Source organism: Penicillium hispanicum (assembly GCF_028827665.1).
Source record: "Penicillium hispanicum strain IBT 35686 chromosome Unknown utg000003l_segment0_segment0, whole genome shotgun sequence".
Taxonomy (NCBI): domain Eukaryota; kingdom Fungi; phylum Ascomycota; class Eurotiomycetes; order Eurotiales; family Aspergillaceae; genus Penicillium; species Penicillium hispanicum.
The window spans coordinates 677,439-704,211 of record NW_026623195.1 but is presented as its reverse complement, the minus strand read 5'-3'; the positions used below and the strand labels follow the sequence as shown (position 1 = coordinate 704,211).

Here is a 26,773-nt window from a genome sequence, read left to right as displayed (position 1 = left end):
TAAGCTCATGGAATATCGAAAGTGCCCTTGAGCTTCTTAACCAGTGCCCATTCCTCCATGGAGACCTCGGACCGGTAGAATTCCTTGAGGGTGTCGATACTGGCTCGAGAGATCTGCGAGTACAGCATGTCCTTCTCCTCCAGCTGACGACCGTACATGGGCTGGTTGGGACCCTCCACCTTGACGGCGACAGAGGGCTGACCCTTCTTGCAGACCTGAATGGGTTTGTGGTCGCGCTCGATAGAAGTTCTGTGAAATTGGAAGGTCAATATCCAAGTTAGAGAGACCGAGAATGGAAGCAACACTTACACTCTGCCAATCGAGACAACCTCCCTAGCACCAGCAGCGTTAGTGCGGACGGCGGCTAGAGGAGTGTGTAGTCGCAAGCTTCCCTCGATAACATCCACACCAATGACAATCGGATCTTTCTTATTGAATACGGCGACAGGGCTGATCACGCAGGGGAAGACAGCAAGCATCTTGCTCTCTTCCTTGCGCTGCTCAGTGAGTTCAGCCATGTGCTTGGTGAAGTCATCAAACAAGTGATAGATGATGTCTGCAGTGAAGATCTTGACTCCAACCTCGGTGGCATAGGCGGCTGCCTCCTTGTCAACCTTGACATCGAAACACAGCATAACAGCGAATTCCTTTGCCTTCTCCAGCATCGTTCCTGCCATCATGACATCACGCTTATAGACTGGCCCGATGGAAATGTTAGCAACGGGAATCTTGGAGACCTTCAAGAACTCCAACAAGGCTTCCAGAGAACCCAGGGTAGAAGCCTGGACGGTGACACCACGGTTATCAGTGGCGACACGGCTCAGCAGGTTCTCCAGATCGGACATGACCTCCTCTTCCAAATCTTCCTCATCGTCATCAGGGCCGACGACAAGCAGACGGGAACCAGCAATGGCGTGCTCCAGGTCATTGGCTGCGATCTTGACACCAAGCGCAGCCTTGACCTCCTTGTTATGGACGTATTGCGATTTCAGACGAAGCTCCTTGAGCGGCGCCGGTGTCAAAAGGGCTCGGATATTCGTTGTTATAGGTCCGTTTAGACCGCAAAGAACAACACGATCACCCTCACGAAGAACGCCGTTGGACAGGACGACGTCAATGGTGGTGCCAAGACCCTCAATAACCTTGACCTCCAGAACAGTACACTCAACCTCGGACAGGTACATCAGCGAGTTGGTCATACGCTCCTGAGTCAAAGTAGTCAAAAGCTTTAGCATGTCGGGAACACCTTCACCCGTGTGGGCAGAGGTGGGTACCAGGGACACATTACGGGCCATAGACTTGTTCTCGTAGAACAGCTCGGAGTTGAAACCCTGCTCAGCAAAAGCAAGCTTGGTCGCGTCCAGACGGCTGCGGAATTCGTTCTGAACACCCTTGTTCTGCATCTCCAAGCTTTCTTGGAAGCCGTTGTTGTCGATCTTCTTCCAGCCGTATAGACGATCGATCTTGTTTAGGGCCACGATGAACGGAGTCCGACGGTCACGCAGCAGCCGCATAGACTCGAGAGTCTGAGGTTCAAGACCGTGCATGATATCCACAACCAGAATGGCAATGTTGCAAAGGGAGGAACCTCTTGATCGAAGGTTGGAGAAAGACTCGTGACCGGGAGTATCGATAATCAACAGACCGGGAATCTTGAATTCGAATTTGCCATCCTTGTTCACGACAGCAGTCTTTGTCTTCAGAGCATCGACTGGAAAGTAAGTGGCACCGATCTGCTGAGTGATACCGCCTGCCTCGCCCTCCTGCACATTAGTCTGACGAATCTTGTCCAACAACTTGGTCTTTCCTGTATCGACGTGGCCAAGAATACAACAAATAGGAGAACGAAGGTCATCCTTTGAGCGAGCTGCCAGAGCTTCTTCATGCTGCTTCTTCCTTCGCTCCGCAGCTTCGGCCTTTCTCTGCGCAATGGCCTTTTGAGTGGCTGACTGCTCCTCATCTTCGGAATCCTCCTCAGAGGACTTGTCCTCAGAGTCGTCTTCAGATTCTTCATCCTCCTTCGAAGGGGTCTCGGGCTTCTCGGCCTTGGCAGCTCCATTGGTAGCGGATTTCTCCTCCTCATCATCTGTAGGAGCGTCCCAGCTATCCTTAACATCATCCTCCTCTTCGGCAGCCTTCTCCCAGTCATCAATGGCATCATCTTCTTCCACAGGAGCAGCAGCAGCGGCAGCTTTGGCCGCCGCAGCTTCAGCCTTGGCTTTCTCCTCTGCCTCCTTTCTCCGGCGCTCGTCCTCGGCCTCACGCTGGAGACGAGCACGTTCAGCGGCGGCTTCAAGATCATCTTCTTGCTTCTTACCCCCCTTCTTCTTGCGATTTTCGTAGACAGGGCGCTTCTTTTCGGCACCGCCTTCTTCTAGACCAGCGACCTTACCCACGCCAGCTGCGAGCATCTGCTTCATGCGCAGCTCATTCTTCGCCTGGGCTTCCCTCTGTGCTTTGGTGAGAAGCTTGCCCTCCTTGCGGAGCTGCTCCTTCTTCTCACGTTCCTTCTCCTTCTTGCGCTGGCGGGCCTCCTCACGTTTGGCTTCTTCCTCGGCTTCCAAGCGCTTCCGTTCCTCTAACGCAGCCTTTTCTTCGGCCTGCAGGCGTTCCTCCTCTTCACGTTGCTGCCGGAGTAGCTCTTGTTGCTTTTGAAGAGCAGCCAAATGAGGAGGGAGCTTCTTCTTGGGCTTGCCAGTATCCGCCGCAGCAGGAGCGGGTTCTTCCTTCTTGGGTTCAGCGGCGGGCTTAGCTGGCTCGGCCTTCTGCGGGGCAGGGGTTGTCTTCTTCTTTGCGGCAGCCTATCAAGGAAAATTGAATTAGCCATGATTTCCGTGACTGGCACCTTTCATGCGTAGTTTTTGCCGGGACGTACCTGTTCCTTCTTACGCTGCTTCTCACGTTCCTTCTTTTCACGCTCCTTTTCCTTCTTGGACTTCACGCGGAACTCCCCATCCTCAGACTCAGCTGGCGGAGGAGCAACATCCTTCAGAGGCTTCTTGGGCTTGCCAGCGAACACGTCGTCCTCGTCGAAAGTGCCCTCTTCGGGCTGCTTGCTGGCCAGATCGGCGCCTGCATCCTCGCCCTCCACGAAGTCGTTTGTGGGCTTGCCCTTCTTCGCCTTCTTGGCCTTGTTCTTTCGTAGGGCAGCCATCAGGCCACCGCCACCGCTCGTCTCATTTTCGCCGGCATCACCGTCATCGCCATCCGCAGGTTGCTCGGCGGCGGGAGCATCTCCGGCAGGAGCGGATTCACCAAGGTCGGCCTCCCAGTCCTCCTCTTGGCGCTTGTTTCCCTTCTTCTTGGGTGCCATAGTGTCGGACTCTGAGTCTAAGTGTCTGTAGCTTTCCGGGGTCCGGAGCGGAGTGTGATCGTAGGGTCTGCAGTGGGCGCACAAACGGAGTTAACCGCTCACTTGCGGACTGCAGGTAACCAAGGGCTACTTCGCGACCACAGCACAGGGAAGCGAAAATAAAGAAACAAAGAAGAGCTCTATAGTGCGAACTCGAGTCCCCGGAAAAGAAAGGCTGGTAGGTGGACCGAGGGGGAGGGGTGGGAGAGAAAAAGAATTTCGGGAAGAATCACGGTGGGGAACAATAATGCAGTCTGACTTCACCTTCCGGCATCCCAGGATTGCCACTCCTAGCGATTCCCCCCTGGATAGGGTATTTCCCGCTCGATTTTGGTCATTTTGCGTGTACAATGCACTATGTGCACTGGCCCGCGACAAAGTAATATCATATTTTTGTTCACAGCTAAGATACGTCTACATAATTCATCGTCGCCCGAGGTATCTCGTAGGCTCAAATCTCCTTCCGCCACTTCAAGACTTGACGACACCATCTGGTGCCCAGGCAAACTGTGGAAGAGAGCAAGGTGAAGAACGCTCAGAATCATCTTCATTCATCAAATGACTGGATCGACTAGTACGCGGAGCCATCCGATCACATCGTCGACAGTGGAAGACCCAATCGCACGGATTGCAAGTTGGCGATAACGATGTTGGATGAGATTGTACGATTTGCTATCGTTCAAATTCACCAAAAGATACTGAAGGAACTGTGGGCCACGGCGAGCCAGACGGGCAATGATATCGCCATTGATATGGCAACCGCCCTCCAATGTAAGAGGGTTAAGCCGTCGAAGGCTTCGAGGGCAGGACGGGCAGATGGTTTCGTTCTTGTAGCACATGCTCTGGAGGAACTGCAGCAACGGCATTTCCTTTTCCGCCGGAATATAGAACCTGTAGACTGATCCATTGAGAGCGAACCCATACAACCCACCTTTTCTCGCAGGGTCAGAAGCTAACCGGATGATGGAGTCTGGCAGCCGAATCTCTGGATATCTTGGATCCTCATGGGGAAGTTGGTCAAATCGAGCGACGCTAACGGAACCACCCCGTCCACTCATGAATGCGACCAAACTGTTCTGGCGATACCCTAGTCGATCAACAGTTTGAGCCAGCCCATCGCAGTCGACTTGAGACCAGGCGGCAGGATTCATCATTAAGGCACCCTGGTTATCTTGTTCAGGAGTCGGTTGAAGTGGAGCTGATACCACCCCCCATTCTTCACGATACTTGGCTTCGGTTAGGATCTCCAAGAGCAGCCAGGAGTGTCTCGAAGTGGAGACCAGGATGAATCGTTCGTGCACTGTGATGGCTATGACTGTCGATGGGCATAAATACGGCGCACGGCTAGACCATCGCATTGTTGCATTTCTGGGTGTAAATGGAATGATCCAGCTTCCGGTCCCGACAAGCAGACAGTCTCCGCAACCTGCAATCGCACGCACAGGGTCGGGAAGCTCTTCCACGTGTCTCGTCGTGCATTCGATACGCGAGGTGTCAGATGAAGCTGGTCCGACCCTCAGTAGTATGAGACGACCAGTGGCCAGCTTCTCCGGGCCCACAGCAGGGAGGGAGGTACCAAGTACGATCAAATGATAGAGTTGCCCATTCCTGTTGAAAGACCAGTCCAGAATGCAGGTGATTATCTCTCCATCATCCGATTCTGGTCTCCAGGGTTGAACACCACTTCGCATATCAACTTGACTTTGATGGGCAACAGGATGTTGCGAATCTGGATGCACAAACTCAAGATAGGATTTTGTAGTATGCGTCCAGGGGAATTCGAGACTCTCCGGCCTAGTAATTGTGTACGAGACAATGAGCCGCTGGAGCTGATCCGAATAAATTAGCTTGGTCGGTTGACCCGGCAAAGAGATGCGTCGAGGGACCATTTTGGTGTTGGTGTTGAGGTTACAGATCAGAAGCTGCTGGTCTGCGAAGCAGAAGAGTGGTCCTGAAGGGCTCCCTGGTTCTGTGTTCTCGAGGCTGATGAGTTCAAAGCCATGGAGAAAAGTAGGAAACCACGCAAGCTGGGACCGAAGTTAGAGGTCTCAAGATTGAACGCATGGACTACATCTTGGGACTTACATTGTTTTGGTCCGTAATCCAAACCCTGCGCAGAGTGTATGCTGGAGAGGGCAAGTCCCAGGCATATGATACACGCCAAAGTTCATTTCCACATGTGAGAAGCGCAGATGTTTCTTTGCCCTGCAGCCGAACGGAGGTCGTGCCAACCACTGTTGTTTCCTCTTGCCTCAGACCTGCAATTATACCAAATATTAGCCATTGTAACATGATACACACATTCGAGGGCCTAATTACCTATCAAGCTACTGGCGTTGAAGTCGATTTCAAAGGAAACAAGAGTGCCGCCTCGCAATCCGCAGAGTAGAAAAGCGCGCAGGGAGTCATCTCCAGCATTTGGCGTATTGCAAACAGTCGTAAGACTTTCCACAACACGAGACATATCATCATTGACGCTCACGTCGACTCGATCTTCGAAGAGAAAAGACACATTTTGGTCTTCAACCTGGTACACTATTATTGTGCCTTCAATACTGCCCATGAAGACAAACGTCACGAGTCCAAATGTCTGGAGAAACAGACAAATTGGCTCTTTGTCGAGTTTGACTCGTTGTCCAACATTCAGAGAGATGTTATCATCGATGATAACAACTTGTGAATAGCAAAGGTACAGCTCACCCCCATGCCGTACAGCGGTAATAATTGCCGAGGTTGGACCATCAACAGTTACTGCTAGCACAGTAGTCTGGGAATCATGCAGAAAGTGGGTATTCAAAGACGGATTGCGGGCGGCAAACAGGTGTGTGGCTTTCTTGCTGACTTGGATCATAACACCCTCTGGAGAATAGCCTGCTGCTAGTGTCTGTGCATGATCCAATTCTGTCTCTTCTTCATTGAGCGCAGTGATTCCTTCTTCCAGATCCGAATTCATGGAAAGAAGCAGGGAGGTAACAGGATCAGACATAAGAACGTAAATGGTACGAGTCACATGGTCATGCATGGCCCACATGTCCCGGATACTTGAGAAGTCATCCAAAGGAACTGTAACGCCAATCTGGGCTTCAATACCAAAACGGAGCTCATTGATTTCTCCTTTATCAGAAGAAGACCTGGAACAGGTAAACAATCGATTGCGAATGAGGCTCCCTTGGGCGGGGTTTTCAGATCGTGAATTGACTATGGCCGCATCAGTTGTAGGCGCCCAATTGATGAATCTTTGAACGCATTGCGGCTGGCCTCTCGCTTCTTGGATGAAGAGTCCACCATCACCTGTGCTCCCGGCGGCAATGATGAAGTCACCTCCCTCATAGCCCATATGAAGAAGATCAAATGCTGTATCAACATCGCAGTGAAGCTGACCCAGGCAGGTTGTAGATTCTAGCACACTCTCATTGCCGAATTCCAGGAGGTAGATCCAGCCATCTTCACGGCAAAGATAGATCCCATCACGGCTTTGGCTGTACAGCCAGTTGCGTGCCGGTCGGGCCCAGCGAGTCCAGAGTGAAGCCTCAGATATTTCTGAATCAGGGGCAATCAGGGGATATCTAGAAGGTCTAACACGAGAGCCGCTGGAGGGATAGACTGCCATAGACGTCGTGGTAGTCAATAGAAAGGAGGACTCTTTGGTCAGCGGGACTATCATAGTCGGCAATTGGTCTTGGGGCCGAAGCTTGATCCGCCACATCTTTGGCTCAGTTTCAGCGATATCGTCATCTTCATTCCACGTGTAGGTCACAGCCTGCGTCAGACCATCTCTGTGGGTGATCAGAAGCAATATTATGCTCTTATCATCAGCAGTCTTGGGATGGAGAAACTCCATGAACATGATGGTTCCAATCAACTTGTAAAAACGCTCCTGCGCAATAATATGAACATTGGAAGCTAACAGCGAGAGAACAATGAATGACAGCATACCTGTTTGAGTGGATCCAGTTCATGTCGGATGATCTGAGCCTGAATATCCTGTACTGGCCGAAGACGCATAAGCCCAAAATAGTCATTTGAAGCACTAACTGCAACTGCACGAGATCTTGTGAATCGTTAGTAAAGTTCTTTGAAAATTGCCCAAAGGGGTCGGTGCTCACTTGGGATCAACAGCGAGATGCTTGCCAAACCGATCTCCCAGAGAAACATCAACTGGAAGGGGTCGGCGCTTGCTGATGAAGTCCCCTCTGTTTCCAGGGGAGCACATGAATAGTAGCTCCTTCATGCCCACACAGAGAATCAGGAGGTGGGAGGGACCATGATAACTATCGCGTGCTTCAAGATTCCACGGAATCCCTGTGCTCACATTGAGGGCTTTGGCAGCAACGATATCCCCATAGAAGTTTTCTTTCTCTGCTATGTCCTCGAGATAGCCTCTAGGGACCGCTTCTTTGATCTGCACTCGTCTCTGGCCGATGAAAACAACATCGTTGTGGGACTTGCTCCGAAGGCAGGCAGGCAAGATCCACTGAATCACAGGGCTAGGAAGTAGAGTCTGGCTGAAAACACCATCAATGTGCTCTGCAGCCCCGGGAGTGGATGGGTTAAGATCGCTGGATAAGCTGCCTTCACGACGCGTTCGACGCGCCTGAACTGTGTCGTCACTCATCTTGTTTCCAGCGAGAGCAACAATGACAGGTCGATCAGGTTTCTTGTTGATGTGTGGCTAGGGAGATAAAACAACACCAGGAAAGTAAGAGGGAAAGGCTGGTGGTTGGTGTGAGCTGGGTGGAGGAAAAGAAGGAGGATGTGGGAAGAAGCGTGAGAAGTGGCGCTTGATGGGATGAAAAGACTTCACATGAAGTGAGAATTCTGCAGGCACGAGCAAACTTAATGCTGCCAGTTTCCTCCGATTGACACTTCAACCAGAGAATGATTAAGCTTGCCCAAGCAGACTGTTCTATCATCCAGACAACAAGCAAATTGAACACGAGTCTGGCAAAATAGATTCATCGAGAGGATTCACAACTCAGAGAGGACGAAAAGTCGCTAATCAAGTTTGATAGATCATGCTCAAAAGTCATATACAAGCCAAGAATAGGACAGTCAAAACCCCAATCAGTGTCAATCCAACGCAGATTGAAAATGATGGGAAAAATGAGCTGCCTACTCCTAAGACCAAGAGATCGATGATGAGTGGCGCGAAATTCCACCAGCATGAATATGCTGTTTCTCAAAATTCCTATAATTAATTCATCAACCCATCAATTCATGCCATACCAAAGATGGAAAGCAATCATTCAATCTGCAACAAAGAACACATACCCAGAAGGCTAGGGAGCAAGAGCTTGAAGCAGGCAGGCTGCGGGGTGGCTTTCCGAATGGTGATGCCTTTGGAATCTAGGCAACCTGGCAGACAAGCGCCAGTTCCAGTTAGCTTGGCTGCACTTATTCACCACGGCGTCCACCCGAGCTGACCGCGTCTGCACTACGAGTGCATCTGGATTGGAAGCCAGCGACGATGTTGGCAGGTGGAGGAATCACGTTGGCGGATGCCTGAGGCTGCGGGCGGGACCGCCCAGGGTGAAGTACAAAGTACTGCCGCCTGCTCGATTCTTCCCGATAACATCGTCCGTGCCGGAGAAATCGCCTGGTCTGCCAAGCGGAGACGTCTAGTTGTGAAAAGCCTTTGGGTCAGCGTGGTATCAGTCGAGGTCTTTGTGATATCCCCATTGACTGAGCTGTATCAGACACCTGATTCTTGATGGACCCTGTCAGAATATAATTGAAGCCAGACTGGGCAATTGGCTGGGCTTCCGCTGTGATCTTTCGATCAACGTTCTTCTTGCCACAGAGGAAATTCAAAAGGGTGCATACCATCATATACTCTAAGGCAATGGATTTTTCACACACGGGAAAGCATGACGGCGCCTTGACTGAGGAATCTGTTTCCGCCGACGATGAGAGGGTCTCCACAGCTTCAAGTGAGCTGTCAGAAAAATTAGTGAGAACGCAGCAGCAGACCAAACTCAGGGCTGATAAAGCGAACGCCATTCATGTGGCTTGTGATTCGAGCGATGTGGATGCATTGATATCATATGCCACCACGGAAGGTGGACTCCTTGAGGATGAGTTGCGGCAAAAGGCCTGTAAGCATGTCACCCGGGTTGCCGGGACTGTGCTCAGCTAACAGCGGCAAATAGGGCCACTCTTCCTGCAGTGCGACGGAGCTGCACGATGTGATAGCCTGAAACCCCCGAATGACCTCCCCAAACACGCCGAAGAGGAGCAGGTGCAGTTGGATGTTAACCGGTCCTTTGTCTACTACCCTCATGGTCAGTCTGATTTGTTCTAGCATTCGGGTGCTCCGATATCTAACTATTGCTATGCAGTTCCTGAAGATGAACTTGCCAAGAAGAAAGAGCAACTCTCAGATATGATCACTCAAGTTCTCAGGAATTACCCTATGCTGTGTTATTTCCAGGGTTATCATGATATTGTGCAAGTTCTTCTGCTGGTATTAGGTAACCGGAAAGCCGCATGGGCCATGGTGCAGGTATCACTCTTCCGTATCAGGGACTACATGCTTCCTTCTCTCTCACCTGCCGTGAAACATCTACAGCTCATACCAGCAATCATTGAAACCACTGATCCCACCTTGCGGCGGCATCTCTCCAACATCCAACCTTTTTTCGCCCTTGCCGCTACGCTTACCCTGTATGCCCATGATATACAGGAATACAGCGATATTGCGCGGCTGTTTGACTACTTGCTAGCCCGAGAACCGGTTGTCGTTATCTACCTTTTTGCGGCATTTATCCTCTCTCGAAAGAAGGAACTGTTGGAAATTTCTGTGGATGAACCCGAAATGCTACATTTTACACTGTCCAAACTCCCACAGCCGCTTGATTTGGATGGTCACATCTTGAAAGCGGAGCAGCTCTACAAAGATCACCCACCGGAGACTTTACCTTTTGGGGTGTGGAGACACATTCCTCGATGCAGCGTGCTCAAAACCTCACGGAACCTATCGCATGATTGCTCTGTGGAGGAGGCTGTAAAGCTATTCCAGCAGCAAAAGCGACAGCTGCGGAATGAGGAGCGGCGAAAATACGCCATGGAATTCGCGTGGAAACACCGCCGGACTGCCGGGTCTGTGGCACTAGCTATATTTGTTGGTGTGGCATCATTCTATATTCGCAGAAAAGGATTGGATGCCTCTATCTGGTCCTACATTGGACGCCTTCAGGCTGCCTGGAGAGGGTAAAGTAATTGTAATCAAGTTATGGGCGACTCGGTTGCCGAACATGTACGATATGGATGAACTCTGGCTTGAAGAAAGAAATCATGAGATATCAAAATTTAGTTCTGGTATGAGGAAATGGGGATTTGTTTTCCTTTCTTGACAGATATGGAATAATGGAGGCTGGGTTAGGTCTGATCTGATGTAGATCTTACCCTGGCGGCCGAGTGTGGCTGAACTGTGGCGCTGGCCTGACGGGGAAAGCTGATGTGTACACTTCCCAACTCCCCGATAACGACCAACTCCTCCCACTCAATTTATCACCATGGCGAACCGGGGCTACGATGTGGTTGTCGACGTGGATGCAGAGGCAAGAACAGCTACATTCCTTCTCTGATATTGTTCTCTTTCTCACATCGCAGCAGGGTGACCTCGGGCATACCGACCTCCAAGAGGACCTCGAATTCCACCCATCCAGTGAGTCCCCTCCATGTCCCCCACAACCATTCCCTTCAAGTGGGCTGAAATCGCTAACAATGCACTACTCTTAACTCCAAGACTTTGAAAATGATCAGCGCAGCGCTAAAATCCAAGCCGACTCGACCCCGTTCTTAGGCGGCAGCTCCGCGCGTGGCGGCCGCGACCGATCCCCTGGCGGCACACCCACCAAGCATAGCTGGTGGTCGCTGCATTATTACGAGCGATTCTTTGATGTCGACACAAACGAGGTCGTGCGTCGCTGTCTCGCGGCTCTCTACCCCCGCTCTAACTTCCTGGACGTTCTTGAAGGCAACGCGGACCTGTATGGCCCCATCTGGATCGCGACTACGGTTGTAGTGATCCTCTTCTTGACGGGCACGATCTCGCAGTGGCTTTCGAATAACGATGACAAACACTTCGAGTATGACTTTACCCTGCTGTCTGGTGCAGCGGGCTTGATCTATGGATACACGGGCATCTTGCCTATTGCGCTGTGGGGGGCTCTGCGCTGGTTCGGGAGCTCGACGGCCGACCTGATCGAATGCTGGGCCCTGTACGGGTACTCTAATCTGGTCTGGATTGGTGTTGCGCTTGTTAGCTGGAGTCCCTTGACGGCGCTGAACTGGGCGCTCGTCGGCGTCGGTTTCGCATGGACCGTGTTCTTCCTTTTGCGAAACCTTTATCCGGTGCTCAATGCCACCGATGCCAAGGCGAGCAAGATCCTCTTGGTTTTGGTCGTGGTGCTGCATGCGGGCCTGGCTATTGCGATCAAGATTCTGTTCTTTGCGTGAGTATCTTCTCCCTTGCTGCTGACAGTGCCACACGCTAATCGTGTTTATAGACACGCAAGCCCAGTCTCGAAGAAGAACAAGCACAAGGATCACGACGATGATGACGACCATGATGACAAGCGGCGCATGATGTTCTAGACGCATGTTCTAGAATAGTGTCGCGTCTGAATGGGTTGATACTGGGCACTGCCGGTCGTGCTCGGGCAGCATGTGGTTTCTCTGTTTTCTTATAGGTGTAGTCCCCTAGCCAGGGCTGGAACATGGATGTATTGTATGTGTACTAGCGAGCCAGCGACGATTTGCTCGGCTTTCTTGAGCATTGCTTTTGCTTTACATGGATCTCTTGGTAGATGTTTCTTCCTACCGGTAAACCTGTTCATCAACGTAGTTCCTCTGCCCTACGACATTCTCCCTATCCAACCAATTCTCCACTCAGACCTTCCGATCTTTCCATAACACCTATCAATCTCCTCTATCCTACAACCATGCGACGTTGATTGTATGGGGCTAGTCTAATGCCGGGTGACTCGGGCTCTACGTAGCGACATAGGAGTTAAGTGGAGTAGATTTCATGATCAAAGAGTACCTCGTGTTATACCTCCAAAGTGTGATATGCCAAATTCTTAATGGAAAGGAGTGCATTCATACGAAGAGAGTAAGGTACAGGAAAGAAGTGGAGCCAGAGGGGGGAAGATGCTAATGAACACCGTATAGAACCTTCTAGTGTCAGCACATCATGTGATTAGTTAGCAGTATTTATCAGTTTCCCACCTAGTTTTTCAACGCACCGCTTTCTCCCCAAACTGACACCTAGTTTGAGATTCGGCAAAAGAAGTGTGTTTATTCAAAAGCGCACTAAACTTGTTTAAATAAAGAGATTACATAAGGAACGGAATAGGGCTGCCCACTCCTATGCCGAATCCGAGATCTTGGCGGGGCCACTCCTACGCCTGATGAGCTGGAACCCGCCCTACTCTCCTTCCGAGACAGCAAGTTCCAGGCAACACCGGGTTTCCCATATAAAACCATTCGGCAAAACCATTCACTACTTCTCCTGTGAAGCTCAGCAGCAGTACCAGTGGTCGTCACACAAAGTCCCCCTCCAATGCCAACAATGAGCCAATCACCACCCAACGATCCTTTTACTCAGGAAATTCAACAGCTGAGAGCTGATTACGAGGGGAGAAGAGCGCGGTCTAACCTGGTTTCCACTGCTGGCCGGCAGATAATGGACCTCAGTCTGGATGTGGTTGATGGAGTTTTCTGCTACACTTATTGGTATGAACCTTCAGGCCAGTGCATCCGGCTGGCTGATATACCGGGCACTATTTCTGGTGATATACTCCGCCTACTACGAAACCTGCCCGTCTTAGACGGCGACCACGAAATCATCGGTGACCAAATATGTCCCCTCAAAAATGCACCACCTCTCCCAGAGCCAGACGATGACTCGGAGGAACTTGGTACAGTTCTTGCCTCGCTCCCTGTGGTCGAAGTCGATTCCAGCAAACATTTTGTCAAGGAGGGCAAATATAAGAGCGAGATTACGAATCTGCTCAAATGTCAAGGTGGATCTTGCCCAGGAGTGCCAAAGTCATCCTACATCATTCAATTACTGGGAAGGTCGCCCGATGGGAAGCTGGTTTTCGAGAAATTCAAGCCACGCTGGGTCTTGGTGAACATTTATCCTCTCGCTGCCTATAAAGACTGGATTCTGCAGATAATCTCCGGGCTCAAGTGCCTTCATTCCATTGGGATTGTTCATCGTGATCTCCGCATCGACAATATTGTCTTCTCCTCTGATACTTCACGCGTGCTTATTTGCGACCTCGAGAGTCGTTGGGGAAATCGTCTGGCACCTGAGGTTTCTCGCAAGCCGGTGTTGGACGCTGGCTGGACTGAGAAGTCGGACATTTTTGACCTCGGCTATGTCATAAAGGGCATGATATATGGAAACGTCCCGATTACAAACGCAGTGGAATGGCCTGTTCCCTCTCCTCTGGATGCCGTTGTGGAGGCTTGTACACGCAATCGGCCTGAGGAACGCCCAAGCTTGGATGAACTATACGCTATGGTGGACAATATCAAGAATACTACTTAACAATATATGAGGGGTTGATCATACACCCGGCTTGCAGAATAATAATTTGTACTACCCAACTTCGTAGTTAGCGAAATAATATATATCTTTCTTCAGATTAGAAACATATAAGCCTCTATATTAGAATTGACAGTCGCGGTTCCTAGGTCTGAAACATTTGGTTTGTCTTAAACGTAGTTAAACGGGCCAGCAAAAAAGAACAAATAGAGCTACTTGTGCAGACAATGACAAGCCGATATAGTTACTGAGACAATGGCTACCGCAAATAATGCGTTCACAAGATTTCAGAAGATCTGAATTACCGACAGAATTAAGAATTGCTAATAACCACTCTCTGTCCCGGATACCTTACCCAACAAGAAGGTTTCCACCTGGGCAGCGCGTATCATTCACTATTAAATATGGGACTTGGTGGCTGTATTGATGTCTTGGTAAGTTTACGAAATTAAAGCAGGAAGGTCTATATAGATACCTTTGTGCACTGCTCCACCTCTAGTGGTTCGTGAGTCACACATAATCATACAAGCCATAGTGACAGGATCACCTTTGCCCAAGTTCCATGCTGTCTCTGTGTGACTGGCTGTTGGTGACTCATCTGCGTCGGAGAAGGGCATCAGGATATTCTTTCGTCCGTCGGTGTACTCAATCATCTTGCTGTCGACTTTATTATCGATATGGTACAGGCCCAGAACCCCAATATCAGCGGTAAGCTGGTTGAATTTGTCAACAAGATCAGCCGGCGGTGGGACAGTGGGCCGAGAAGTGAACTCGTACGGCGCTCCCGAAGGCAGCCAGCGCTCAGGGTAGTAGTGCCCAAGCGAAGTGAAGTTTTCCGGCTGGGATATGTTTCCTCTGCTGAGCATTATCTCCTCGTCGGTGAAGGTGCAGTGTGCGTGGACAAGACAGAGGCCGTAGACATTTCCGTACTTAGCAAGGAGGCTTCCTACGGCAGTGAAGACTTCTTCACGGCCAACGAAGCGTTTTTCCGCGTCTTCGAGAGTCGGAAGGTTGTTGTATAGTGCAGCCACTGCCATGGTCGAGTCGTTCTGTCAATGAACCAGACTGCAACAAAACGAGGATCTTTAGCTTTGACCAAGAATTAAAGCTAATATTTTCGGATAAGATACTTCACCCTTATATATGCCGTCTTTGGGAGCTGAGCGATGAGCAAAAGGAATAGGGGTTACCTTCGCAATATGCTATTACAGAGGAGACTGGCGTGTTCAGCTGATTATCCACCAGTTATAATTGCAGGTTCTCGATAGATAACAGGGTTGAGCCGCCACATCTTTTCGGCCATCCCGATATTACTGGGATAATAGTTGGTTGCTACATAGTGCATTGGCCCCTTCTACGGAACTCCCTCTCTTTCCCAACACAACCCCCACCTAGAGCGGGTGCGCCACGGCTCACCGTCCAAGCTGCTACATGCCCTTCTCATGCAACGTTGAGTGAACTAGGCTCGTGAATCAGCTCCTATTGAGCCGTCATACTGTGGCTGCCAAAATTTATCGTTGGGCAGCAATGCAGACGTGCGTTCTGCCCTTTATTGGTAGGTGCTGGGGGTCGAGCATCCAACACACTGGCGAGTATCACCAACCCGGGGTTGGTGCTCGACAACCAATCGTTGAAGTATGAGAAAGAGGAGGCGGCGCATCGACGGGCTAGGGGCTGAGCCCCAACACCCCGACCAGCATATGGAATCTCTCACATACTTTGAAAATCTAGGTCGCTCACACCGACAAGATCATATTCTCGACATCCCCGCAGAGGGGTTGTAATGGGTCGATAAGGGTAGGTCCCGATAACCTGGGGGGTACTGCGGTACTGCCAGGTCTAAGACGCCGATAGTCTACTCCGGATGTCTGCTGCCTCCCTTAATACTCTTATCTCCAGAAGCGTCGCAAATGCCGATAAGAATGGCGCCATTGCAGCCCCTGCTGCAGTTTTTTGGGGCTCGACCTATTCTATCAATGGCGGCAAGATCGATACCACTTCCGGAGTGGACGTTCTGACGACGGCGAGAGCTAGGCCGTCCAATCATTTGGGAGTTTGAGAGTCTGGCTTATCCTGTGACAAGCAGACAACTACTTGAAAGCCCTTGTCTCTCTCCGCCAAAAGCCCCTAACCCTTACTTGCGGTGATTCGCAGTGGAAGTGGGCGAAGACTTTGAAGATGCCGGAATCACTTCTGTTCCAGAGCCCTGGACAAGTAAGACACCCATTGCGACAATGTATGGTGGGGATGGTACGTATTTGGTTCGATGCCCGCATATGCATGTTATTGATAGAGGGCTATGGGTTTGCTGTCGATCTCAGTTGCCGAATCCCCCGGGTTCTGGTACAATTCCGTCTTCAATTTCTTCCAGGCAGGAGATGGAATCAGCCCTCAGGGCGTGCCCTATTAGTTACACACTATGCGGTGAAAACGATGTCAATTACAGATACTTCCCCGGCAGCGCACTCATCATCGTCTGTGACCATATGTTCACCAAGACCCCGGGACGCTCGAATCCAAGCAGAAAGAGCAGTCAAGCGTGCCGGATGACACACCTATTGAGAACGAGTTCTTCCCGGGGATGCTGCTCCTGCATGAGCTTATGCACGCATCTAGCAATGACGAAAGTACATACATACCTCTACTGTTCTATCTGTTTCTTGGAGTCTAGCGCCTGACTGGGCGATAATAGCTGTCGATCAAACCTACGTGAACTTAAATGGAATGACAAAGCTGGCCTGTGGATGGGCCCCATGTGTCGATACGGCGGCTAGTAACAAGGACACAGTTAATGCCGATAACTATGCGCTCTTCAGTTTGACCGTTGGCCTTGCGCCAACGAGGTATTGGCTTGATCGGAAGACGAGCACCTGAGAGCTGACCGCTTGAAGCGGGTTGATGGGCTGCTGTCATGAATCTATTGATTTTCGATTCGGTTGGCTCTTGGACCGGAGGCTCAGACATACATGAGGGCGTAAAAGACTGAATAGACCGAGCCCACTTCCACGGCGATCGATATGGCTCTAAAGCAAATGTTAATGCATTAGCCAACTAAGAATGACGAAGCCAGGCTTGGCCGCGCAGGTCCTCTTGTCAAGAGACACAGCTAATCATGTAGACTTCCAAAGGCGCCATCCTATATCAATACATAGTTAGATCCTCCGGAAGCCGAATTTTGCAAACGGAAGAATGAATTGGGACAAGCCCGAGAAGAGATTTGAATGTTTGAAACTTTTACTTCAATTCATGGGCGGGTGTCGAGAGGAGCCAACTAAAAACAGTATGACTGGCTGTGATTGTTTCATCATTTCTAACGCCATATGTAAACCTCTCCGTGTCGCACTCCAGCCAAACCCCAGACCTGGATTCTGCCCCACAGCACACCGAGCACAACACCGAAAAGCGAGTCGTCTATTTGAGCTTCTTCTTGGGGCGGAGCTGGTTGGTGTGGCCGCACTTCTTCTTACGGCAGTTGGTGGCACGAGGGGGGAGACGGGCCTGTATGAAAAATGACGTTAGCGGGCGTTCCCGAGTGAAAAGCCGTGGACCGAGTCCTCCAACGTCTGCGCACGGCGGGCAAGGAGTTGACATACGTAGCACTTGCGGCAGATGGACTTCTCGCAGTTGTACTTGGAGGCAAGGGCCTTCAGGGAGGGCTCGATGATACCACCACGGAGGCGCAGCACAAGGTGAAGGGTGGACTCCTATAGTAGTTAAATGCAGGCGTTAGCGACGGTTGCACAGAGGTCATAAATGTCGCGAATGCCGCAGATCGGATATGGTCCTCCTCTTTCATATCACGGGGGCTCAAATCAGAGTCCTTGTATGCATGTGGTCAAGTCCGAATCCCACCCGAGATACGCGCCAGTCCACACCAATATCCAACCCACGTCATCACAAAAACAATCTCGAATTGAATCCTCGTACCTTCTGGATGTTGTAGTCGCTCAGGGTGCGGCCATCCTCGAGCTGCTTGCCGGCGAAGATCAGACGCTGTTGATCCGGGGGAATGCCCTCCTTGTCCTGGATCTTGGTCTTGACGTTGTCGATGGTGTCGCTCGACTCGACGTCGAGGGTAATGGTCTTACCCGTCAGGGTCTTGACGAAACTATACCGAGCGGGATTAGTTCCAAGTTCATTCTCTCTTCCAGTCTGGGCATGTTCGTGGCGGTCGGAGGCGTTTGGCGGGCACAAGGTGTTCGCGGGTTCAGGAAGACCTACATCTGCACTGGAAACACGCGGGAAAAAGAGAATGTTAGCTGGAGGTTCACATAGCGCTCAAAGATGCGCTGCAGGAGGAATTGCAGTACGTACTGGTTGCGGGTTTTCGTTGGTGTCGGCGGTCGGTCGCTGTGTTCGAGGCGGAGGAGGCGATGACAATTTGAGGATTTCTCGCTTAGCAAAGGTGGGCCGGCACCATTTGCCCTATGCCCTAGCCGGCCCTTCCGCTTTGGGGTACATTATCACGTGATACTCCACGATTTGGGTCTTTCCGTTCTGGGATTCGTGCATCATTATTCGGGAGGTTATGTAACTAGTAACTAACTACCTAGGTATACTTAGTGGATAGACGACTCTGTTTGTTTCTAAACGTGTATTTCCTTTTCGACTTTGTAGTTGACACAGAGATCTACACGAAAAAAGCGTTACAGAAGACTCCGATCTCCTTAGTAAAATCTAAAATCTTCGCATTCTATGGATATGCAATCAATCAAAATAGCCTAATTAGGGAGGTAGGGGGTGGTCGCCTGGACGTCCTCCTGGATGCCCATCTCGGACAAACGCTCATCCATATCATCGATTTCTTCCGAACTACTCTCACCTGCACCGTCTGCCTCGAGCTCCATTTCACGCTCAAAGTACTCAGCCCGCCGCTTGTCTGCATGCCATCGCGCAATCCGAAATTCAGCTACAGACACAGCGCGGATGAGTGTTTGCAATGAGATGCCTGCAATATCAGCTGCGAGCTCGTAAAATGCCCGCGCTGTCTCCGGAAGTGCTGCTTCCCAGCGATAACGGCGATACCAGTAGCCCGGCCGAGCGATTCCCTCATCTTCACCCCCCTCCTCCTCATCCTCGTACTCCTCCTCTTCGGATTTGGGGTGAACGGGTATTGAAACCAAACCCTGCAAAACTGTTTGGAGCATAGTGATAATAGCACTCTCCGCCTCATCCCCGCCATTTGCAGCTTCCGCGGGTTCAGGATTCGGATGAGATTCTCTATCCGCCCTGGAGATGGGGAACATGTCGGCGACTGGGTTCAACATTCTGGATGAATCCAGCCAGCTGTTCTCATACCAGTCCAAATACTCGTCCATCTGCTCGGGTGCCATATGTAACACTTCTTTGTCAGTCACCTGGATCAGCATATCTGTGCCGATCTTCCCCCCAGCGTGCTTGTGGTAACCAAAATGCCTCTGCGCTTGTACCCACAAGGGCCAGTCCATGGCTTGCGTGGCAGGCTCCATGGCTGTGGTAGGGTACCTTCGCGGACCATCGAAGGGAAAAAGCAATTTTGTGGCAATGATAATGAGCACCATCAGTTGCACCTCGGGCAGATGAAGCGACTCCCGTCGTCTCTTATCTGCAAGCCGAGCAGGGTATTCGAAAGTGAAACCGAGAAGGCCTTGCAAAGTCTTGACTATCTCATAAACATCGACTAGTTGTTGATTAGCGTACTAGGTGAGTAGTCAGCTTGGGATTTGCTTACTGGGAATTGCCAATCTCCTGATGTGCCGGTAAAGCAGAAGAGGTAAATTCAAAGGAGGAAGCTCAATCTGAAATCGTTGTTGGTAGAAAAGCATTAGGTCTCTAAACCCACGGTGAAGGATTTCCACTTTGGGTAGTTGCTTTAGCGTGTCAATGCAATTCCCTGAAAAAGGTGGCGTTGCGCCTGGACAGAGATGAGAGCTCACAATTATATCAAGTATCGAGAGGAACTCCGGAGGAAGTTTATCTCTCATCTCTCGAGGAATAGTCCTCACGGCCCGAATATAGGGGATGTCCTGGCGAACAATCAAGCTATGAATGAAAGTGTCAGTGTGTTAGACAGAAACAGATCCGACCATGTTGCATACCGGTGAAAATCACTGACACAGACCGGAAGTCGCATCAACATCGCAGCCATATAGCAGAGGGCAACGGTGTCCAGTAGACGGGGCCACTCCAGGTATCTCGCCCTTGGTTTGAAGCTCATACCATCGGAATCCTCCGTCTGTGAAGGCTGCGAGCTGAACATCTCCCGCTCTTCCTGGTCCTCGTCATCTGCGGACTCGTTAATCCGCAGTGAGTAAGTCTGGAGCCTCATAGCCCAGAGGTCCCGAGCTACCCCCTGTGAATGGGTGTCAGAATACTTGATCGGGGCGTTCGGATTCAGCGTCACTGCTGGGGTTTACCTCGAACTGCTCTGGGAAGCCATGGTTGTGAACCAAAGCATGGCATTGTTTCCAGAGAATCAACTGGTAGGCCTGCAAGAAGAGTGTTTGCGCCTGCTGACCACGGTACGCTATTGACTCGGTGAGCGATGATTTGCAACTGAATGGTATGACAATGGCCCATACTCTTTCGCGATTTCTCCTCCTTCTCTTTCCTTACTCGATGCGTCTTGCCCTGAGTCCCGAAATCCTCTGGATCTTCTTCTACTTGTCGGCCCTGTGCCAAAATTCAGATTACATGTACCAGTTTCCATGATTTTTGACTTGTCACGATATGGAGCAGGGACGGCACAGGGCAGGTACATACCTCTTGCAAGTGGCCGCGCCGGCAGAACCAGAGACCATTATCGAGATAATATCGTCGCTCACGGCATCCCTCTTGGCCGCAGACCCCTCGGGTGACATAGTCCATGCCGAGGCGACTGGGTCATGCTGGTTGGGTGGAGAGTGTTTGATCTCCAGTAGCGATGGACGCGTTCGGAACATTTTTTTTCTGCCCAGCGACCGCCACGACTGCACTACATACACTACATACAATGCATACAATGCATCTCACCGTCGAGTATAGGAGATCCTCACAGATCCCACAAAATTATCCAGATATGTATCTTAGTGCTTGGATTGATCGAAAAAAAATCTAGTTTTGTTGACATGATTTCATCTGATTTGCGATAATTTACACGGACAGACTACTGTATGTTGCCTTTTTTTTGGTCACTCCCGCGTGTCGAATATAGATCTTTTTACGTAGAAATGTTCATGCTTCAGCAAGGTTTGATTTATTCGTTCGTCACACTGTCATGATATGCTGGGACTCAGAACTGATCTTCGGACAACACGTATCATGCCAACCAAAGCAATTCTTCTCGTCGGTACAGCCTACATCCAAGGCTAAATAATGGACAAATCCTGGAGCAATAGACATCTTGTCAATTGTCCAACGGACCGCTTCCGCCATTGAACCATTGAAGATGAATTTTTTGTGGGGGACAAAAGCCCTTTTCGAAACGTAATGGTTGACATAACATGTGGAAGATCCAAGGAGATGGCGTTTATTTGGGGGCCTCCTTGGCTTCGATGGCAGCCTCCTCACCCATGGCGGTCTGGACAATGACGTTGACGTCCTTGCCCTCGTCCTTGAACATGCGGGTCAGGCGCTCACCAACCTCACCCTCGGGAACCTTGACGTCGTCCTTGGTGTCTCCGTCATCCTTCAGGAGGGAGAGGAAGTCGTCGTCGGTGATGTCAAGCTACAAGAAAGGGTTAATAAATAGGGCTGGTGGCGCACGGCGCGTGACCGGAGGGAAGACTAACAAGCTGGTACTCCTTGCGGGCGACGTTGGGGACGTCCATGTTGTGGGTGGAGGGGGACAGATCCTCCAGCTTCTTGCCAGTGAAGATATCGATGGCGACGATGTGGACCTTGGCGTGACCGTGCTTGCCAGTCTTGGAGGTGGACATCTCAACGATCTTGCAGGGGCGTCCCTTGATGACGACGTGACCGTTCTTCCGCAGAGCAGAGCACTGCATGGGGAAGGTGGTCGACGCACCGGCGTCAGCCGACTCGAAGGTGATGTCGTGCTGTACACCGCGTTAGCTTGATGGCCTCGTTTTCCCGAGAGGGGCATGTCTTGAGAGGGGTCTGCGTTGCGCCCGAGAAGAGGGGAGTAAATGCGGGGCTGAAGAATATCCCAGCAAGCGATTGGGGAAGTCTGAGGAAGCGAGGGCAAAGGACAGAAAGAGAAAGCGTACCTCGTCAGCCATGATGAAAGTAGATGGGTAGAGGGTGAAGTATCGGAGAGAATGGCAAGATGGAGAGGGAATAGAAAGAGGAGAAGTTTTCTCGACAGAAAAAGCCTTTGTGGTGGGGGGCTTGGTCGCTACGTCCAGATCAGGTTTAGTGCACCCGGGGCGGTTCTGTCTGGTCTTTTGGCGGTCGCGGCGACAGCTCGAGTCTATACTTGTACTCTCCTTACCACCGCGTTCGCCTCCTCGCCCTTCCTTCTCACGCGGGTGGATTCATGCGGTGTTCGTGCCGCTTCTTCCACCATGTGGCGCGACCGCATTGCAGGCCAATCCACTCCCCCTGGGGCTAATCTCAATCCCTCCTTACCCCGTCGATCCTCCTCTCAGCTCTCCCGGGGCCCGTACCTCAATCGCCCTGGGCTCGCCTCAAAAACATCGTCGACCTCACTTTTGCTCACCCCGAGTGACTCGACAACCTCGCTCCCGGGAAGTACGCGGACTTCCAATGGCTTGGGATTGAGACCAACCAGCTCGCAACGGCAGCGCCCGGCCGCAGTCCCTGATCCGCTAGAGGTATTAAACGGAATCATTGGCAAAGAGAAAGAAGATAAAAATGTGCCACAGTTCTCCGCGCAGCTGGGATCGAGACCGAGCGAATTAGTGGAGACAATCAACTTTGATGGGCTGAGCTTGGAGGAGTTCGTGACCCAACCAGATTCACGAATGGCCAGGAAGACGCCTAAAAAGGATGTCAACGCGCAAACGGTCCATCAGTTTGAGCAAGAACGAGATAAGTTCCAGGAACTACATACATCCATTACTGGCTGTGACGATGTGTCGAAATCAGTCGAACTGTACTTGAATGATTTCCAGACTGAGCTTGGAGCCGTGTCAGCTGAGATCGAGACTCTTCAAACCCGCTCCACACAATTGAATGCGATGCTGGAGAATAGAAGGAACGTGGAGCGACTGCTCGGTCCGGCGGTGGAGGAGATAAGTATTTCTCCCAAAGCCGTGCGAACGATCGTCGAGGGTCCTATGGATGAGAACTGGGTGCGCGCCTTGAACGAGATCGACGCCCGGACGACAAGCATCGAAGGCAAAGCGGCTTCCACAGAAGGCTTCAAAGTCATCGAGGATGTGCGCCCACTTTTGATCGACATGAGAAATAAGGTGAGCAGCCCTTCTTGGCACATTTAATAGGCATGAACTGACTGGCGCCCAGGCGATTGAGCGAATCCGCGATTATCTGGTGATGCAAATTCGTGCCATACGATCTCCCAACATCAACTCGCAAATTATTCAGCAACAGCGGCTGGTCAAATTCAAGGATCTATACACCTATCTCTCCAAAGTCCATTCCACCCTTGCCGGAGAGATCACCCAAGCATATATCAACACAATGCGCTGGTACTATACATCCAATTTCACGCGGTATCTTCAAGCACTCGAGAAAATCAAACTTTATCCGAGTGATCGAAACGAAGTACTCGGAGGCGATCCTTCGACGCACCGAACGGGCAATATCCTCCCCGGCGGCCGAGCTGGCTCTGCCGCACACGATCCTTTTTCCCTTGGTCGACGAATTGATATCCTCCGCAACGGGCAGATGTCTGCATTATCCTCGTATTCCGCAGAAGAGGACAACTCTTACCATGGAATTGAAGTACCATTTCGAAACTTCAATGTTGCTCTGGTGGACAACATATCAGCCGAGTATTCTTTTCTCACTGAATTCTTCTCCCCATTGTCCTTCCATCAGATCTCACGCAAGGCTATGGAAATATTTGAACCAGTGTTTACGCTGGGCCAAAATCTGACGAAGAAGCTCATTGACCAAACCACCGACTCCCTGGGCGTTTTGATGTGTGTCCGCCTGAATCAACACTCGGCGTTTGAGCTTCAGAGACGCAAGGTGCCTGTTGTTGACTCCTATGTGAACGGAACCAACATGCTCCTTTGGCCTCGCTTCCAAGTTATTATGGACTTGCACGGGGAATCACTCAAACGAGTTGGATCGCACACCGGGCGGAGTGCGGTATCTGCTCTTTCCATTGCTGGAGGAGATGACCTGAAGACCTCTTCAGCACCGCACTTTTTGACCCAACGATTTGGCCAGCTCTTGCATGGCATTCTAGTGCTCAGCAGCGATGCCGGCGACGACGAGCCCGTGTCTAACAGTTTGGCCCGCTTGACCTCCGAGTTCGACTCCCTCCTGGCGAAGTTGAGTCGAAACGGGACGGACGCCAAACGGAGAGAGCGTTTCCTTTTCAACAATTATTCATTGATCTTAACCATCATTAGTGTACGCACATCCTCTGCGAAGCGGGAACATTGGCAGATGCTGACTATTCGACAGGATACCCAAGGCAAATTAGCAGTTGAGCAGAGACAGGTAAGCTATCTCCGATTTGTCAATTGAAGCTTGAGTGAACTTGACTAATACGAGTATGCAGCATCTGAACGAGATGCTTAAGAACTGCAGCAAACGTTAGCGATCGCATAGCGTGGAGGCAAATGTACATTCTAGAATAGGTCCTGCATAAGCGTTAGATTACCTGGCCATCTGATTCCCTTCTGAATATAAGATTCAAGTGACACCCGGAGTCGAGTTCTCAATTTCTTCACGACGTACCTTTAGTCTGATCAGCGCTAGGGCACTGCCGATTAGCTTGGTAAAGGGAATCATGCTTGACCTGGTGAGATATCAGGCGGGCTACTCCGAGAGCCAAATAATTTTAATCTGAGCGATTCGATTGGACGGTTTTATGATAGCCTTGAAGAACTATTTATATCTCTGACATATTAGTTAGCAAACTAATAACTCTACAGACTAAAATGCAAAGCTATCGCAGATCACAGTGCATTTATTCGCAATTACAGGACTGCCATCGACTATATTTGGCTAGAGAATTCCCGTGCGAATGATAGGCCGGAGCCGGCGCGCGCGGTGATCGGGGAGATCCCCGTCTGCGGGGCTCGACTCTCTTTACCACCTCGCCAATTGCTGGTCAATTGCTGCACAAACCCACCATATTTTTCTGACCAGAATGTTATCGTGCGGGATTGTCAAGAGAGCTCCGGGGATACACCGTTGTTTCTCCAGTGCGCGAGTCTTACGTGCGGACTTCACTCATGCAGTGAGTACCTCGCCGGCAACATCATCGGCCGTCCCCCGACATCCACTTCCACTACGCGCGGGAGCACACAATTGACTCGATAAAGGTCATCGGCGCAGGCGTCGTCGGGCTCGCAGTTGCACGACAACTCGCAGCGCATGAAGGTACCTCCACAATTCTTTTAGAACGGCACGATGCCCCAGGAACCGAGACCAGCAGCCGCAACTCCGAGGTAAGCACCGCCGCGCCCAGCACACAGCAACCAGCCAAGGAAAAGCACCGGCTTGAGCTAATGCATTATGTTTGAACGATTAGGTCATTCACGCAGGCCTCTACTATCCCGCCGACTCTCTTAAAACGAAGCTCTGTATCCGCGGCCGCAACCTCCTCTACGACCTGTGCGCGCAAAACGACATCCCACACCGCAACACCAAGAAATGGATCGTTGCCCAAACCGCCGAGCAGTGGGAAGCCTGCCTCCGAGTCCACAAACACGCGCAAGCCCTCGGCGACGCGCCGACGCGCCTCGTCACCGCCGCCGAAGCCGCCCCCCGCGAACCAGACGTCAAAGCAGACGCAGGCATTGTCGAGAGCGAGACCACCGGCATTGTGGACAGCCACTCGCTCATGACATACCTACAAGGCTCGTTCGAGGACCGCGGCGGGGACTGCGCGTTCAAGACACGTGTGACGGGCGTCGAGAAGGTGGACGATGGGTACAAGATCACGGCCGTGTCGGACGAGGACGGCTCCGTGACGTCCATCACGGCAGAGACGTTGATCAACAGTGCCGGGCACGGGGCCTGCGCGATCAATAATCTGGTCCTGCCGCCCCAGCGCCATCGCACGCCGTTCTATGCGAAGGGCACGTATTTCTCGTACGGTGCGTCGCGGCCGCGCACGTCCGTGCTCGTCTATCCGGCGACGCTGCCAGGCCATGGGGGTCTGGGTACGCATCTGACCTTGGATATGGGTGGGCGTATCCGCTTCGGGCCCGATGTCGAGTGGGTGGATGACCCGAATGATTTGAAGCCGAGCCGGGCGCGGCTGGGACAGGCGATTCCTGAGATCCTGGCGTATATGCCTGGCGTGGACCCATCGGCTATTGAGTTGGACTACTGTGGTATCCGTCCCAAGCTTGGTCAAGGAGGTGCGGTAAATGTGGGCAAGGGATTCCAGGATCTTGTGATTCAGGAAGAGGAAGGCTTCCCCGGGTTTGTCAATCTTTTGGGCATCGAGAGTCCTGGACTGACGAGCTGCTTGGCTATCGGGGAGATGGTTGATGAGATTCTACACAAGTAGCTGGCGTTATCTCTTGCATGTTGGTGTCTGAGATTTGAGCGTTGTGTTTTTTTATACCTACTGTATATAGAATTGGGTTTCTGCGTGCACAAAAATCCACATTGCATTGAATGAGGACATTGAAAATGGTACTTGTAGAACTCGTCCATGGGTGTATGCTGCATTATTACTACGTACATCGCTTTGAGGTCATAGCCATCGCAGAGTGAGCTGTTGCCAGAACTTCACCAAACTAGTCTGAAAAGTAATATACATGAGATAG

At 51.2% G+C, this 26,773-nt stretch overlaps 9 protein-coding genes across 9 annotated transcripts; 5 read left to right on the top strand and 4 right to left on the bottom strand.

Annotated features, from left to right (window-relative positions):
* Window positions 1–5: 5 nt before the first annotated feature.
* On the bottom strand, window positions 6–3,313 carry N7459_002666 (putative mitochondrial translation initiation factor IF-2; the record flags this gene model as incomplete). Its single annotated transcript, XM_056941851.1, has 3 exons — window positions 6–249; window positions 310–2,801; window positions 2,876–3,313. 3 exons carry the CDS (start codon window positions 3,311–3,313, stop codon window positions 6–8), a joined length of 3,174 nt encoding a protein of 1,057 aa, XP_056801734.1.
* Window positions 3,314–3,906: 593 nt separating this feature from the next.
* Window positions 3,907–7,967, bottom strand: thtA (the record flags this gene model as incomplete). The annotated part of the gene is made up of 5 exons (XM_056941850.1): window positions 3,907–5,379; window positions 5,438–5,610; window positions 5,672–7,229; window positions 7,289–7,403; window positions 7,459–7,967. The coding sequence occupies 5 exons, from the start codon at window positions 7,965–7,967 to the stop codon at window positions 3,907–3,909; spliced, it is 3,828 nt and encodes a 1,275-aa protein (XP_056801733.1).
* A 1,227-nt stretch (window positions 7,968–9,194) lies between these two features.
* Window positions 9,195–11,950, top strand: N7459_002664 (uncharacterized protein; the record flags this gene model as incomplete). The annotated part of the gene is made up of 6 exons (XM_056941849.1): window positions 9,195–9,447; window positions 9,502–9,633; window positions 9,691–10,561; window positions 10,750–11,018; window positions 11,100–11,808; window positions 11,863–11,950. The coding sequence occupies 6 exons, from the start codon at window positions 9,195–9,197 to the stop codon at window positions 11,948–11,950; spliced, it is 2,322 nt and encodes a 773-aa protein (XP_056801732.1).
* Window positions 11,951–12,926: 976 nt separating this feature from the next.
* N7459_002663 (uncharacterized protein) lies at window positions 12,927–13,913 on the top strand (the record flags this gene model as incomplete). Its single annotated transcript, XM_056941848.1, has 1 exon — window positions 12,927–13,913. The coding sequence occupies one exon, from the start codon at window positions 12,927–12,929 to the stop codon at window positions 13,911–13,913; it is 987 nt and encodes a 328-aa protein (XP_056801731.1).
* Window positions 13,914–14,314: 401 nt separating this feature from the next.
* On the top strand, window positions 14,315–14,932 carry N7459_002662 (uncharacterized protein; the record flags this gene model as incomplete). The annotated part of the gene is made up of 2 exons (XM_056941847.1): window positions 14,315–14,344; window positions 14,597–14,932. 2 exons carry the CDS (start codon window positions 14,315–14,317, stop codon window positions 14,930–14,932), a joined length of 366 nt encoding a protein of 121 aa, XP_056801730.1.
* A 3,699-nt stretch (window positions 14,933–18,631) lies between these two features.
* N7459_002661 (TFIIB-type zinc finger domain-containing protein) lies at window positions 18,632–20,756 on the bottom strand (the record flags this gene model as incomplete). Its single annotated transcript, XM_056941846.1, has 6 exons — window positions 18,632–19,569; window positions 19,621–19,931; window positions 19,988–20,241; window positions 20,306–20,415; window positions 20,471–20,561; window positions 20,652–20,756. 6 exons carry the CDS (start codon window positions 20,754–20,756, stop codon window positions 18,632–18,634), a joined length of 1,809 nt encoding a protein of 602 aa, XP_056801729.1.
* Window positions 20,757–21,396: 640 nt separating this feature from the next.
* N7459_002660 (Eukaryotic translation initiation factor eIF-5A) lies at window positions 21,397–22,108 on the bottom strand (the record flags this gene model as incomplete). The annotated part of the gene is made up of 3 exons (XM_056941845.1): window positions 21,397–21,594; window positions 21,659–21,925; window positions 22,097–22,108. 3 exons carry the CDS (start codon window positions 22,106–22,108, stop codon window positions 21,397–21,399), a joined length of 477 nt encoding a protein of 158 aa, XP_056801728.1.
* Window positions 22,109–22,393: 285 nt separating this feature from the next.
* On the top strand, window positions 22,394–24,585 carry N7459_002659 (putative GARP complex subunit (Sac2); the record flags this gene model as incomplete). The annotated part of the gene is made up of 3 exons (XM_056941844.1): window positions 22,394–23,263; window positions 23,316–24,485; window positions 24,547–24,585. 3 exons carry the CDS (start codon window positions 22,394–22,396, stop codon window positions 24,583–24,585), a joined length of 2,079 nt encoding a protein of 692 aa, XP_056801727.1.
* A 555-nt stretch (window positions 24,586–25,140) lies between these two features.
* N7459_002658 (NAD(P)/FAD-dependent oxidoreductase) lies at window positions 25,141–26,511 on the top strand (the record flags this gene model as incomplete). The annotated part of the gene is made up of 3 exons (XM_056941843.1): window positions 25,141–25,230; window positions 25,316–25,441; window positions 25,525–26,511. 3 exons carry the CDS (start codon window positions 25,141–25,143, stop codon window positions 26,509–26,511), a joined length of 1,203 nt encoding a protein of 400 aa, XP_056801726.1.
* Between the last annotated feature and the right edge of the window lie 262 nt (window positions 26,512–26,773).